This window comes from Gymnoscopelus braueri, assembly GCF_963280865.1.
Source record: "Gymnoscopelus braueri genome assembly, chromosome: 13".
NCBI classification, from domain to species: domain Eukaryota; kingdom Metazoa; phylum Chordata; class Actinopteri; order Myctophiformes; family Myctophidae; genus Gymnoscopelus; species Gymnoscopelus braueri.
Genome location: NC_137615.1, coordinates 26,759,013 through 26,774,550, shown reverse-complemented (window position 1 = coordinate 26,774,550; position 15,538 = coordinate 26,759,013). Strand labels below are relative to the sequence as shown.

At 40.7% G+C, this 15,538-nt stretch overlaps 1 protein-coding gene across 2 annotated transcripts; it reads left to right on the top strand.

Annotated features, from left to right (window-relative positions):
• Positions 1-1,362: 1,362 nt before the first annotated feature.
• On the top strand, positions 1,363-15,473 carry LOC308098823 (transmembrane protein 184B-like). 2 transcript variants are annotated; one of them, XM_080447275.1, is made up of 10 exons: positions 1,363-1,872; positions 4,978-5,211; positions 7,600-7,765; positions 11,284-11,374; positions 12,223-12,298; positions 12,875-12,966; positions 13,774-13,943; positions 14,186-14,380; positions 14,745-14,771; positions 15,205-15,473. In XM_080447275.1, the coding sequence occupies exons 2-10, from the start codon at positions 4,978-4,980 to the stop codon at positions 15,432-15,434; spliced, it is 1,281 nt and encodes a 426-aa protein (XP_080303401.1). In that variant the 5' UTR covers positions 1,363-1,872; the 3' UTR covers positions 15,435-15,473. The 2 variants fall into 2 exon arrangements, with proteins under 2 accessions (XP_080303401.1, XP_080303402.1); XM_080447276.1 differs by lacking the exon at positions 14,745-14,771.
• The last annotated feature ends 65 nt before the right edge of the window (positions 15,474-15,538 follow it).

The window sequence follows — 15,538 nt, the reverse complement described above, 5'->3', positions numbered from 1 at the left end:
TGTTCCCACAAACTTGGCTGCAAATTTAGTTTTTCTTAATATTACTTTACTTCTAACCCAAGTGCTCTAGTATGGATGTTTTATGTAGTGATTGTTATTACATTAATAACCTGAGACGAACTGTGTTATTTTTGGCTTGGCTTGATCCAGGAAGCCTCCCTTAGGTGTGAAGGGGACGTTCATTTGTGAAGCAGACAGTGGTGTGTAAAAAAAAAAAAGTACATTTACTCAACTACTGAGGTTTGAGGTTTTTTACTTTAGTGGAGTATTTCCAAATTTCTGAACTTTTATTTCTACTTCACTACATCTCAGAGGCAAATAATATACTTTTACTCCACTACAATTATTTGAAAACTTTGTTACTTTGTATATTTTTATTATTATTACAAAACACACATTACCCACTTCAGCCCTATATACATTTCGGCTATTTTCTAAAGATTTTTATACATTTGAAAACTTGTGAAATGCCTAGTGAGTACTTTTACTTTTGTACTTTTAGTATATTTTGATACCAAAACCTTTGTACTTTTACTCAAGTGAATCTTGAATTCCTTGTAACAGTATTTCTACATTGCAGTATTGATACTTTTACTTGAGTAAAAAATTTGAGTACTTTTCCCCACCACTGGAACCACATAAAGGTTTGTTGACCGTGTGTGGGGGGGGTGCAGTGGTGCACACAGCACAACAATAGCACATGCAGTGCAGAACCAGCTGGCAGCTGAGTTACATCATTTTTCATGGGAAGGGGGGCAGCTCAAGCCTAATTTATGCCCCGTCGTGCGCCGAAAATGGCAGACCTACAAGCTCACAATGCGTCAGTTGCGACGCACTGTGAGCTTGTAGCTCTGCTATTTTCGAGCTTAGTGAACATGCGCACAACAGTGTTGCCATGTCGGCTTATAAGAGACGGTGGGCTTCTTTTTCTGTGAAGTTGCTTGTAAAAATTGGTGGTTGCGGTTTTGTGGGCTTGTTTCTAAAGCGTATTTGCTTATTTAGGCTTGCTTCCAATTGTTTTGATTATTATTTAAACCAGTGGTTCTCAAATATTTCCATGAAAATGTTTTGTGCCTCAGGGGCGCATTTGTGCTGTTACTTAGAATGTTAAAAAAAAATCTAATATTCCACATTTTATTGCAAGAGTTTTTGAAAATAGCAGATCTACAAGCTCACAACGAGTCGCATCTACAAGCTTGTATGCATACAGGTTTAAGTGCTCATGTGGCCCTAGTTGCTTCTTTTGGGCTTGTTTTCCAAGACCTGCTGCAGTGCTTGTTTCTCTCAAAAAAAATATGGCAACACTGGCGCACAATAGAAGCCTGGAGTTTGGCTGGCTGGTCGGTTACTGTGTAGCCGAGTTGTAGACAGCTGCTGATGAGGATGAAATAACGGTGCATAGAATAATAGTTATTATAGTCATTCAGCTGCTATGGGAAGGAAGGGGAACCTCTAAGTTAACCCAGCAGCTAGTGGTCGGTGACAATATATTATTTTCTTGTGGGAAATGGATCAATAATTCATCCTAAACGTATGTTGACTTACCTCGCCTTATTCTGAGTTTACGGGGACATAATTACAAGGGGGGGCAGCGAACAAGCTAACGGCAGGCTAGCTAGGTAGCATTTCGCTTAACTGGCGATACTTGTAAGCTTGACAAAAGCAACGGGAGCTTATCTGAGTAATTAAAAAAAAAAAGTAGATAGATGTAACTATAAACTGGCGTCGGCGTTAATGGTTGCTTTGGCTAGATTGGACACTTCACACGGGCTTGCCTTGATATCGACAAGAAGTCATCAGCTAAATTGATGCTTGGATTCAAACAACCGCAGCCCGTTCAGATCCAACAACTGCAGAGGAGGAGAGGAGGAGGTAAGGAGCAGCATGATGGTGTCACAGTGATACCCTCTTCATTCAATGGTGCAGTCGTGTCATCCATTTACAATATAAGATAAAGCTCCTATAGAAAGCAATATTTAAGTCACACAAAGTACTGATGTTTTTTTTTTTTCATGTTTTCAGGTGTATGTTTTTGCATCCATATTATGAAGCTGTACCGTTTGTCCGGTGATTTACTTGATCGGAAGAACATTCAAACAATTAATACTTCTGGCTGTTATTAAGCAATCCATCAAGTAAGCAAAGATGAGCAATTAAACATGTGCTTTTAGTAACGTTCCCTCTGAGCACCTTCTGCAACCATGTGTATATGTTCATCTCATGCATGACCTAAATCATGCTTGATGCTTGACAGGTCTTTCCTCTAGCCAAGAGACTTCTGATGTCATGTCAAAAGCCTGCTGTTTGGATTTAGGTCAAAGTACAATGGATGTTTTGAAACGCAGCCTGGGTGCAGTCAGCAGGATTGATGAACTGCCTATGCCTGTATGTCCCTTGTCTATGAATCTGTCTGTCCCACTAGGATATACTATATATACGTGTAGTGTCTGTGGACCTTTACTATTGTTAGATAGCTCGTAGTGATTTAGAACTAATTCACTCTCAGTTATTTGGAGAATTAGGCTAGGGCTGGGCAATTAACCAAAAATATATAAAAACTGACATTTAGAACCAATAACCGACTTCATCTTAAATAATCGAAAGGCAAGGTTATATATCAACGAATCGACACCAAAAGGTTGTAACAGATTTAGATTTTCTTTTTATAATTGACTAAATCGATTAGTCTGATAGATTAACCACTTAATCCTGCATTATTATAGTATAATACAGGGTTAAGTGGTTAATCAAAGTAAGCAATTTAGTCTAACAAAGAATCATATACTTGTAGTATGATTATATGATATGATATAGCTTGTAGATCTGTTATTTTCATTATTTTAATTTGACTTCATAATCGTTCATTAATCGTTATTGAGGCAAAAGCAAAATAATCGTGATATTGATTTGAAGTCATATCGCCCAGCCCTAGTTCAGGCTATATTATATGTAACATTAGGTGATAAATGGTGTAGACTGCAAAAATCCGAAGAGCCTAACTCTGTTGTTGACATTGACTTACTTATGAAGAGGGCAGCTCTAACAGAATAACAAATAGACTGATTTTAAATTCCATCTGAAAAATACTTTTTTTTTTATTTCATTGATTAGATGTTTTTCGTGGACACGCAGATAGACAAGCAGAGATCAGTACTTCACTTTCTATGTATTAAACGAGAATATGTTTTAAGGTACTGAATTGCTAGCAACTGGCGAGTGGCTTTGGCGAGGTGTGAGTCATCCACATCTCGGCCAGTGACAACCTATATTTAGCTGATGCGTAGAGGAGCTGCATCTCATTGTGAAATCAGTTTTCACTCTAATGAGATTGTCACTTTCCTAGAATCCTAGACTACAAGCAGCCAGATCAACATGGGAGCATCCCATGCCAGCTCTGCGTAAAATGATGTAGCTTTGCAATGATTAAAATATAAAAGAATGAAGCATCCAAATATTTAAATTTTGTTAGAATTACCAATTCGAACCAGCATCCAAATATTTACGGCCAGCCCTAGTTCTGTCTCACAGAACTAACAGAACCATATTATAGCACCGCCCCCTCGAGGCCACAGCCTGTGTACTTGTATTGTACCAGACTGAACTCTGATGCTGTGATGCTGTAGTGTTTTTGTTTGTGTGTAAGGCCTATTTACAGCTATTCCCAGATCAATAGCATGCTTAGACTGGCGAAGAGCATCTCCTCTGACCCCTTACATGTTTTAAATGATGAATATCGACTGTTGCCCTCCAGGAGGCGGTTTGGAGTCCCAGAATATAAGAAAAACAGGCTAAAGAACTCTTTTGTACACCAGTCTGTTCTGCTTTTAAACCAATATTGGTAAGCCAAGAGGATGTTCTATTGTTCTTGTTCCTGTCTGCTACTGTGATGTGTGTCCTGTAATGTATTGTGTATGTCCTGTCTGTATCTTGAAACGGTGACGTCTTGGACACAAAGCAAATTTCAGTGAAAACTGACAATAAAGTTGTATCGTATCGTATCGTATCGTAGCTCCCTCACACTTCCTCCAGCCCTCAGCAAAACAAGGAGAAACAGGAGAATTTGGGTCAGCAGCCCCCACACCGACAGACCGAGACTGTCACACCGATGTGCTCTGTTTGACTGATTCAATTCTGTTCTTCCTTCCAGTGTGTTGTTATATTCAAATATTCACTGTCCCCACGCACCCGCCTACCAGATGTCTCCTCTCTTCAACAGAATTTGCGGTTGTGAAATCATTGAACCCAGTAGGGGCTCTGAGCTGTATAGCCAAATGTAGATAATCATATTTTTTTCTTTGGTGAATAAATAATAAAAGACCATCCACCACTATATACAGTAGGAATAATACATTTATTGTACATACTTGATGTGAACTTCCTGAAGTGTATAAGGTTGTTTATTTTTCCCTGAGTTTCCTTTGGTAAGGCAGCACCATTGCCAGCAATCATAACGCTGTTGTACCTTTGTAACGTGGAGACTGCTCCAGGCATCACTTTAGGGGTAAAGGTACCTTTGCACCAAAAAGTTTCTTAACGGTTACCGGTTAAACGGTTAACCATGAACATCCCAACTCTCATTCTGTTATGTGTCCATCCTGCCCTCGTTTGCTGCTCAATGTAATCCTTGCCTGTTTCTCTTTGTTCTTCCGTCTGTCTCTGTCAGTGGTTTCACTCTGCAAATTCTGATTGATGTTATGCTCCACCAGAAAACTTTGTCATTCATGGTTTATTACCTAGAAACACAATAAGACGAGGTGCTTGCATCAAATATTTCTCGTTGACCCTAATATTCACATGGTGGCAATTTTTACTCAGGGTGCTGTGTGAATAGGTTAATTAACAGGTTGCTTTTGAGTTTAGGCTACTACACATTCATCCCTCCCAGGTGTAGATCACCTTGTGTCTTTTTTTACTTTGATGAGAAACAGAATCAATTTCCTCTTTGTATCCACCGTACCTTCCTCTGTCTTTCTGCAGATGAGTCAACTTTGGCAGGGAGACATTCCCCTATCAGAGAGGTTGGGCAATGATTCTCCCATTGGTCTGGTCCCACGACCCCCTGGCACCATGTCTCCACAGGGGTCCAACTCCTCCTTGGTACCAGAGACCCCTCTGGTCACCCCAGAGGCGCCCATTTTCCTCATGACCTCTACTGCCCAAACCATTTCAGGTTTCTTTGTTTGGACGGCCCTGCTAATCACATGTCACCAGGTAAGGAGCTTGTGGAGCAGAACTCTCTTGAGGGCGGGCTGGTAGGTGCTAGTGCATTGACCACATAATTGCAACGTCTCCTGTGTTTGATTCCAACAGAAGACCTTTGTTGCATGTCCATCCCATCTTTCTCTCTCTCTGCCGGAGTTTCCTACTATATCTATTTATGCGATAACTTTACAAGCCGAAAATCTGATGCTGAAGCTGTGCGTTGACCATCGTGTGTGTGTGTGTGTGTGTGTGTGTGTGTGTGTGTGTGTGTGTGTGTGTGTGATTAAGTCACTTTGTCTAGTTATTTTGGCACAAGTGAAATGGAGTTCATGGAGATTACTTGGTTTAAGATATTTTTGGGGAAATTTCTTTGCCTTTATTGACTGTGACAGTGGAGAGAGACAGGAAATGTGGAGAGGGTAGTGGGGTGTCATTCAGCAAATGGTCTAGGCGGCTGGGAATATAACCATCGGGTCGCCCCATGTGCAGTAGATGTTTTGTGTATAGTGAAGTTCTCAATAAATTCATTCTATTACTATGCTACAAGGCTCAAGTTGCCATTGTGCGCTTCTTCCGTATTCACAAAGGGTTAAAGATGAGCCTTCGGTCGCTCTGGCAACAAGTGCTCCTGCCTCTGCTATGACATCAGCAAAGAGCAGGGAATGGGAGGGGGGTTGCAGTCGCTTAGCAACAACCACTGCAATCGGTGTGCGCTCTCTTTGCTAGATGTGTTATCAACCACTTGTTTGCTATCTTACCTGTGTGTGTGTGTGTGTGTGTGTGTGTGTACAGGCCAGGAAAGGTGATAGGTGTGGTATTGTGTAAGAAGAAGTGAACCAGATGAAGCCTTTAAAAGGTGCCGATGACAAAAGACCCCTTCTGTCTCTTCTTGTCGTCTGCTTGTCTCAATAGGAGGAAAAACGCACAGAGTCAAATTCCCAGAACTCTGCTGCAAGTGTACACATACACATCCCATCTCCTCTGAGATCTAACTTGTTGCGTCTGCTGTACAACAATCTGGGAACCCATAGGCAAAAAAAATTAAAAGATTCAGAGCTGCGGAGCTCTGAATCTGTCTTGAGAGATTAGCTGTACGCAGACCCCTATAAACTGTCAAATTAATTCTAGATCAATCAGGATGTTGAGGCAAATGGAGTCAGAGACACTTTGTATTTGATAGAAGTTTATTACACAAGCTCATAGGAGGAGAGGTACATTAAACACACAGGTCAATGGTTAAGTAGTTATCTGGTGAAAAGCAGTGATCAGAACGTAATTATACACAAAGATAAGAGGGGAGATTGTGTCACAGGACAAACCTGTACTGATGAACAAACGTTCGAGGGTTGCGTCCCTTGATGTCCCGGAAAAGGCGAAACAGCAAAGCAAAGCTGGACAGGCACTGAGGATGACATAATCACGCCGGTGCTGAATCTGAAGTGTGCAAGGCTTTCCAACAGGTTAACACGCACAAGGCAGCAGGACCATGTGCAGATGGTGTTTTTTTGTTGATCTCTCTCTCTCTTCCCCTTGCCCCCCTTCTTCTTCCCTTTCTCTTTTATGGAAATAACAAAAACTATGGAGCTTGCACAAAAAAAATATTTCACCCACTGTTTTACACCTGTAAACCTGTGATGTCATGTGGCAATAAAGTTGATTCTGACCAGATTCCAGGCATTCCATGGCGAGTGTACAGAGCAGGTGCAACACAGCTATCAGGGGGTTTTACAAATACCCTCAAATCAGCTTCAATAATTCCAGTGGCGAAAAAAGCAAAGTAACTGGTTACTGACTGGTGACCTGTAGCACTCACCCCCATAGTGAGCAAATGCTTTGAGAAGCGTGTCAAAGAGCTGTTCAATGGCAGGTTGCAACCCACCCTAGAACCCAACCAATTTGCCTACAGACATTTCATCAGTATACACTGTTAGAAGTCCCTGTCCCATGCCCTATAGACCTCTTTTCTGTTTGTAAATATTATGACGTTCTTCAGTGGGCATGGCATAAGTGGAGGCAAAACATTAGCTGACATGCCACCCTGACATCCATAAGAAAATGAGGGACGAAGTCTTTTTGAACAAACACCTGACTCACATCATGCGCTAATGGGCTAATTTACGAGAAATCATCTATTCTTTTCGTCTTAGGTCCCCAATCTGTTTCTGATTAATGGGCATGACAAACCTTTAGGCATAAAATAGGGATGCCAGGGTTAACCCCCCAGCATGTGGCACTTAGTTTACACACACTTTCAACACTGTTCAACATTGGAAATAAGCATTCAAGCTTTGTGTTTTACTCCTTTTGTCAGAAATATAATATAAATACTATATGTTTATGAATGTGCACAGTCAGTCAATGAATGATCGCCTTACCCATCTCTTTCTCTTGTCTCAGATCTACATGCACCTGCGCTACTACAGCTCCCCCAACGAACAGAGGCACATAGTGAGGATCCTCTTCATTGTCCCCATCTTTGCCTTTGAATCCTGGCTCAGCCTCCTGTTCTTCACCAACGAGGAGTACTATGTCTACTTCGATACAGTTAGAGACTGCTATGAAGGTATGTACTGTAGACGGAAGTGGAGGTATGCTGTAGTAATCCGGTCATTGTTTTTTTTTAATGTTTTTCTATTCCAAAATCTTTGCTGGTAAAACTGTCAAATTGGCAGATGAACTTTAGAATCCTCCCCATCTTTGTGGCCAGTTGGTGAAAATAATGTAGTTTCCACAAAACCCTTTTTTCTTTTCCCCTCATTTCATGCCAGTGCCGCACTGACAGATGTTCTGTCATAAAGGATAATACACCTTACATGGCACACACCTATGTTTATCCACTATATTCACAAAAACTGTTGGAGTGAGGCTGGTTCCAGTATTCTACTACTTCCTGACTCCCAGGAGAATTGGCTGTGTGGCAATTTATGTGTTGTGATCCCCCAGTGGCAGATGGCCTTTACAGTGTCTGCGTTTACGAGAACGTCCATCTTTGTTTTTTCGTTTCCTAGGCCTATTGGGATTGCTGGGGAGGGGAAGTCTGTTACCTAGCAACAGTATGCCAACGACCAAAAGCTTCAGGAGAGTTTCAAGGGACTCACTTGTGAACAGATAAATCATTGGCCTTCTGTAGCCCATTAATCTGCTGTGCATCAAGTACTGACACAAGAATTTAGTAGTATTTAGTAAGACATTTGAGTCAGTAAACAGCCAAGGCATTATGGAACATTAGGTGGTGTGCTGTAAAAGTTATATCAATATATATAGCTGCGATAATCTAAATATGCTCAAAAAGCCACTAAGAATGCTGGAATGACATGACCTCACATTTTGTTCAAATATCAAATATTCGTTTATGTCTCATAGGACATAATTTGTGAACATAATTCTTCCTAAAATATATATAACAGATTCAGACTCTGAACAGTGCCATCCAATTGGATATGCTGCTTGGCAAATTGATCCCAGTGTATGCCAGAAGATATTGGCAATTTCCAGTGCCCAGAAAGCGAGCTCTCAAGACACAGATTTAGACTTTTTCCTTTTTTTTCCTGCCAGAGTTTCTCCTCACAATAGCTAAAAAAAATATCACCAGCACTCACTTGAATTCCCTCTAGGATGTCTTATTTATTGAAGATGAAGACCCAGCAGCACGGAAAGCACACGGACGTGATTACTAACACATCAGACACACATTTATAAAGAGGACCTAGGTGCCTTGCACAAAGCGGTCCGGGTGGACACAAATGTCTATCAGTTACACTTTTTTAACAAAAAGAACATCATGATTCTGGTAGAAAATGTAGGCTACTAAATTCCCTTTAAAAGTGTGCATGTTTTGTACATACAAGTTAATGTACGTGTGTGTGTGGAATGCGTGGCATACTGCCTGTTTGTGGGTGGTTACTGTGTGCTGTATTTATGTGTGCACAGCGTTGAGTTAGAAACTGGTGGCAGTAATGTCAGGGAGCTGACAGTAAGTTATGCTGCATGGCACATGGCAGGGCTGTCGCGATTACAAATTTAAGTTGACGATTAATTGTCACACAAATAATTGCGATTAACGATTTGATTGTGTTTTTGGTTTTTGGTATTCACATTGGAACATGTGAATACAATTTAAATTTCCGTATGGTTTTTAGGCTTCATAATCACAAATTACGCAGGGCAGATATGACAAATAACTTAAATATACACAGAAATTACTGACACATGTAATAATATCATACCTTAAAGAAATTAATTAAATAGCGGAAATAACTGATCTACAAACTGATCTGTAAGCTTCTATGTTGAACATTTTTCAACATGGAAACGATTATGACGATTACGTAAAATAATTGCAATTATCTCAAATAATTGCAATTAGGCGAGTATGTAGTAATTATTTGTGACAGGCCTTGGGACAGTAGGGTTGGACAAAATCTGTAGCGTCAGGGCTCCATATTGCTAAATATAGAGTCGGACAGAGGACTTAACTGCTGATAAACATCCAGTTATTTGGCATGGAGATGTGATTAATGTAACAGTCAGTTGGGCCAAAATGTGTAAACTGCACAGGGTCATTTTATGTAGAAAACACAGATTGTGTGTTGTTCAGTCATACGCACACGCTCACTGAGTTGCTCTTTATCTTTGTGAACATATTGTCATGGCTTAGTGCTAGAATAGAACAGTGTCACCATAAATGTTATCACATAATATATGGTATTCTAGAGTCAACAAGCAGACATACTGTATAGAGGGAGGCATTGGTCTGTGCTGTTTTTGTACAGAATACTTGCACGCAAACAGAATTGATTAGGTCAAAATGTAGGGGTAACTCTTCAGGAGACTTACTCGTAAAATGAGATTATAGAAACTTTGTCTACTGCTTTTCCCTGTCAGAATTATAAAACAGACTTGTAGGCAATCTAATTTCAAGTTTATGCATACAATATCTTAAGAAACACCACTTAACTCAGGGAATACCTTGAAATGTTATATAAGTCGCTATATGATTATGACAAGTGTGTGCATGTTTTAACTATTGGACCCTGATGAAGGCTCTTGAGCCGTAACCCGTTTTCCAAGCTAAAAGCCATGATAAAATAAAAGCTTTTTAAAACTCAACTGAGCAGAGTGCCTTGGATCTTTCTTAAGTTCACCTTAAGAAAAAAAAAAAAAGTTCACCTGTCTTTCATACTTGGATGTCAGCCTACTACAAGGGAAGGAACTTAAATGTGTTGACCTACCTTGAAATTTTGCTCAAGTAAGGAATTGTGGGATGGCAAATCTTCTTTCCAGTGTACTCTGTGCTAAATGAGATAAGAAAGCATTTAGAGAATTTGACCATTGACTTTTTTCGATGCACCCATGGTAACAGGGCGCTGGTATCTTTAGGTTCTTTTCAGCTACCCTTAAATTATCCTGAGGAGAACACATGGGACAGCAGCTGAAGTTACATTACTGGGATCGGAGTTTGGTCAAGTCAGTTCGGAGATAAATTAGAAGAATGTACCGTGCAGAACTCTGTCAAGGTGTAAATGTACACAGCCAATAGAGCTATTTGTCTGGTCACACAGACAGACAAACAGAAGAGCACTGAAAAGTTCATGATCAAAGTCTAGTATTGAGTTGTGAGAGACTCACTGAATACCGGTGCTCCAGAAAAGTAGACCAACTTAAAACCTCTTCATTTCTGTGCAACACTTCCACAATCACAGCAAGAATTTACTAAACCTTGTTTATGGTCTCGAGAAAGGTTTTCAGAGCGAGAGCACTCCCTGAACTGATAAATTACTCCTCTGTTCTATTCTACTGGTCCGCTCGGCATCCAGTCACACTGGAATCTCTGACACAGGAAGTATTTATGGAAGTTTTTATCTAGGGGTGGGGTGGGGAGCTGATAATGCTTATTGCAGTGGATACCACAACCAATGTGTCTTCATATCACAAATGTGTCACAGAGCCCCCATGGATTGATTACTTCCTCTCCCATGTTAGACCTGCTATGACAGGAAATGCCTCTTCAATACATTTATTTCTGTTATTTAGTTTTACATATTTTTTACTGTTATTGTTTGTATGTGTGTCTGCCTGCAGCCTTTGTCATCTACAACTTCCTCAGTTTGTGCTATGAGTACCTGGGAGGAGAAAGTGCCATCATGGCTGAGATCAGAGGGAAACCTATTGAGTAAGTCTTTGTTCTTTCTATCTCAGGCTGTATTTATACTTGTGTTTATAGTGTATTTATTCAGCCATCAGCTGAATCAAATGCAAATATGTATGTCCTTAATCCAGTAATGTTTACAATAGCCTCAGCAGCCATGATGGCACAATGTACCCTGCTGTGAGCATGTATCTGCTCGGGGATTAACATTGTAAGTTGGTGTGTACATGCTAACGATATCTAATCATGACTCTATTGCACAGTTAGGTGACGTACATATAGCATACAGATACAGCTGCTGTGCAACAATGACATCTGTCGCCACAAGTCATTAAAATGGCAGAGGGTACTTGCTGTTCCATTGCATTGGTGTCAGTGCTCAACAGAATGTTGACATTATTCTCTCGATATTATAGCCCAATAGAAATCTGTGAGTTGATAAAAAAACCTCAAGGGCTACATGAACGTGAATGTTGCATGAGTCGTAGCCACTGTGATTGCTTAAAACGAAATCCAAGCAGACTCATCCCAGTATAAACACAGCCCCAGTTGGTCTATCAATCTGACACACACACGCACACGCGCACACACACACACACACACACACACACACACACACACACACACACACACACACACACACACACACACACACACACACACACACACACACACACACACACACACACACACACACACACACACACACACGCACACTTAATCCAAAACGGACCTGATCTATATTGTTAATAAAAACAAAACATGACATGTATGCATTAATTGAGTCCATGAATGTATTGTCAGGCAGCCTACAGTATATGTTCATGATACTCAGGTCATGTTTTTGTACTTAAACCTGTTCTCTGCCACAGGTCTAGCTGTGTCTATGGAACCTGTTGTCTGTGGGGCAGGACATACTCCATTGGTTTCCTCCGCTTCTGTAAACAGGTACATATCCTGTTTTCACATGCATATCCTGTGTAAGGAGAATATGAGAACAACTATGTAATAAAGTTCTCAAATAATTCCACAAATGTCTCACCGTTTTGACATCAGAGTGAAAATGCAGCATCAACTCTTTTTCCTCATTAGTGTTCTTGTTGTACTCAGACCTTGGGTTCAGTTCCTGGCTGTTGCTGGAGGCTACACAGTAAAATCCTCAGTGTTCATTTCTCCATGTGTAACTGAGAGTTAAATTTAACCCTGAGGATTGTACTGTGCCGTATTGAATGTCATCTTTCCTTTGCCCTTGCTTTGCCGTCTTTCTCCACTGTCCTGGCCTAACAGAGCCAATGAATGACATACAATAGTAATTAATAAAGGACTGATTGAGATGGTGTAGCAGCTGGTCAAGTAGTTTTGCTGACACATTATCACATTATGACTCCATTCTTCCTTCCTTCCTTCCATTCTTCCTTCCTTCCTTCCTTCCTTCCTTCCTTCCTTCCTTCCTTCCTTCCTTCCTTCCTTCCTTCCTTCCTTCCTTCCTTCCTTCCTTCCCATTGTCGCCCATTCCTTCCCCAGGCGACTCTTCAGTTCTGCGTAGTGAAACCACTGATGGCCATGATCACAGTCATCCTGCAAGCCTTTGGGAAATACAGAGATGGAGACTTCAAGTATGTTAGCGCACCACCATACGTGCTCACAAAGGCATTCATAACATGAGTGCCTTTGTGACCAGCTGTCTCCTTTGACATGACGGCTGCATTGAGTCATAATTTCATAGACACTTGAACTTAGCTCAATTGATTTTCATTGATTTTTTGGGTTGTGCTTTTGAAACATTCTCACTATAGGACATTTGTTTATGTCTACAAAGACTCTCTTCAAAAGGCTGCTTCATGAAGAGTAAAAATCCAGCCCCCCTTGTTTTTTATAGGAAAAGCTTTATTCACGTCCTCAAACATATAAGTCAGGGCTCTTTGGCTCTTTTGTTTTTTCGATAACTTTTTTCACTTATTATTATTTATTTATTTTTTGTATTTTTTATTTTTTTCATTTTCCAAAAATAATATAAAAAATAAATGAAAACAGTTATCGAAAAAACACGGCCCCCTCGCGTATTAGGAGGGCGGGGTGAGTCACCAAAACCAAGGAGGGGGGTTTTAGATGAATCTAACATGTTAAAAATGGAGTTTGAAGTTATAATGGGTTTGTATAGGAAGGGGGCGTGTCTGATAAAATGAATATCATATATCTAAATACTGAATCAAGCAACTTAAAAACGGTCTGGGGGGCTCACAAAAGCCTGAGTAGATGATAAAATTACCCAAAGTTTTTTTGAAAGTGAAATATCCCTTTAAGAGCAAAGTGAGAAAGAGGACTGTTTTTAGATCACCATTCTAGGCTGCATGTCCTTCATTATGATCTAAAAAGGCTTAACTGGTTCTACATGTCTCTGTGTCTGTCCCTCCGTGCTCCAGTGTGGCCAGTGGATACCTGTATGTGACGATCATCTACAACATCTCTGTCAGCCTGTCGCTCTACGCTCTCTTCCTCTTCTACTTTGCCACACGGGATTTGCTCGTCCCCTACAGTCCTGTGCTCAAGTTCTTCATGGTGAAGTCGGTCATTTTCCTGTCCTTCTGGCAGGGTGAGGAAACCAATATAGAGAGCTTTACTTTGCGATAGAATGATAGGATTCAGGTTAAATACCTGTGAAGTTCCCTTTTACATTTGCACAGTGGTGCTTATGTAGTCTGACTTAACGGTATAATGGTGGGTGGGTCACTCTCCCACACCCTCTCTCTGTCATTCTCTCTTTCTCTATATCTCTCCCTCGCTTTGATAATTTTCTTCTTTCTTTCATTCCTTCTTTCTTTCACTTCCATCCAGGAATGCTGTTGGCCATCCTGGAGAAATGTGGAGCCATCCCTAAGATCAACTCTGCTGAGGTGTCAGTGGGAGAGGGCACGGTGGCAGCCGGTTACCAGAACTTCATCATCTGCATCGAGATGTTCTTTGCTGCCGTGGCCTTGCGCCACGCCTTCACATATAAGGTCTACATGGACAAGAGGCTGGACTCCTATGGTAAGAGTGGAGTGTGTATAGGTGTATTACTATTAGCGTATTGAGTGTGGGAAAATTATAACAAAATGCTTTCTGAATCAGAAATAAATCTCTTACCAGCAGTCAAGACATTTGATATAATTGTCACTTTTATGAAAGGTTTATGGGATAATTGCAGATTCTTCTTTAGTCTTTCAATACTGACCTCACTGTCTCTTTTTCCTACTATTATTTTCCCTCCCTATCTTTCAACACTGTTCTGCTCCTCTGAATATGGTCTGGAGTAATCTTTTCCTCTCTGTCTCTTCTGTTTTTCTTCCATTCCTCTCTTTTCATTCGATTCTTCTTTTCCCCTTTCTGTCTCCTCACTGTGCTGCACTAAAAGGCTCGTTTCCTATCTATGGACAGTACGGTAGGTTTATGCTGGCGCTTTATGTCTCCATTGTGACACAGATTTTTATGTTTGCTTCTTTGTCCTAAGTTGTGGTCTTTGGCATTTGCTTTATACGGAGGTATATCAGTACAATTTCAGTTCCACGTTAGTTACTTAGTTAGTATATTGTTTTTTTCACTCCACTCATTTTGTTTTTTAAAAACATGGTCGTTGTTGTTTTGTTTTAGTTTTATTTACAGTTAATGGATGCAGGCTGTCAACATTTTTTTGTGTGAACATCATTTGTTTAGTCTGTGTATTCACCCAGGCTCAATGGTTTGTTCAGTCAATCCATCCCCCACTCCCGACCATTGTCTAACTCTTACAATTGATCTATCATCACTCCACCAATGAAACTTTATTTAACATTCACTACTAATACTCCTCCCTCTTCCTCCCTCTACTTCCACAGGTCGCTGTGCCCCTATGAAGAGCATCTCTAGCAGCCTAAAGGAGACTATGAACCCTGGGGACATGGTCCAGGACGCCATCCATAACTTCTCCCCGGCTTACCAGCAGTATACCCAACAGTCCACCCTGGAACAGTGTGGAGGCCCCCCCCTCTCCCGCAGCCACAGCAACCTCAGTACACGGGGAGACAATGAGAAGACCCTGTTACTCAGCTCTGATGACGAGTTCTGAGACACACGCACAATTATATATATATATATATATATATATATATATATATATATATATATATATATACATACACACACACACACACACACACACACACACACACA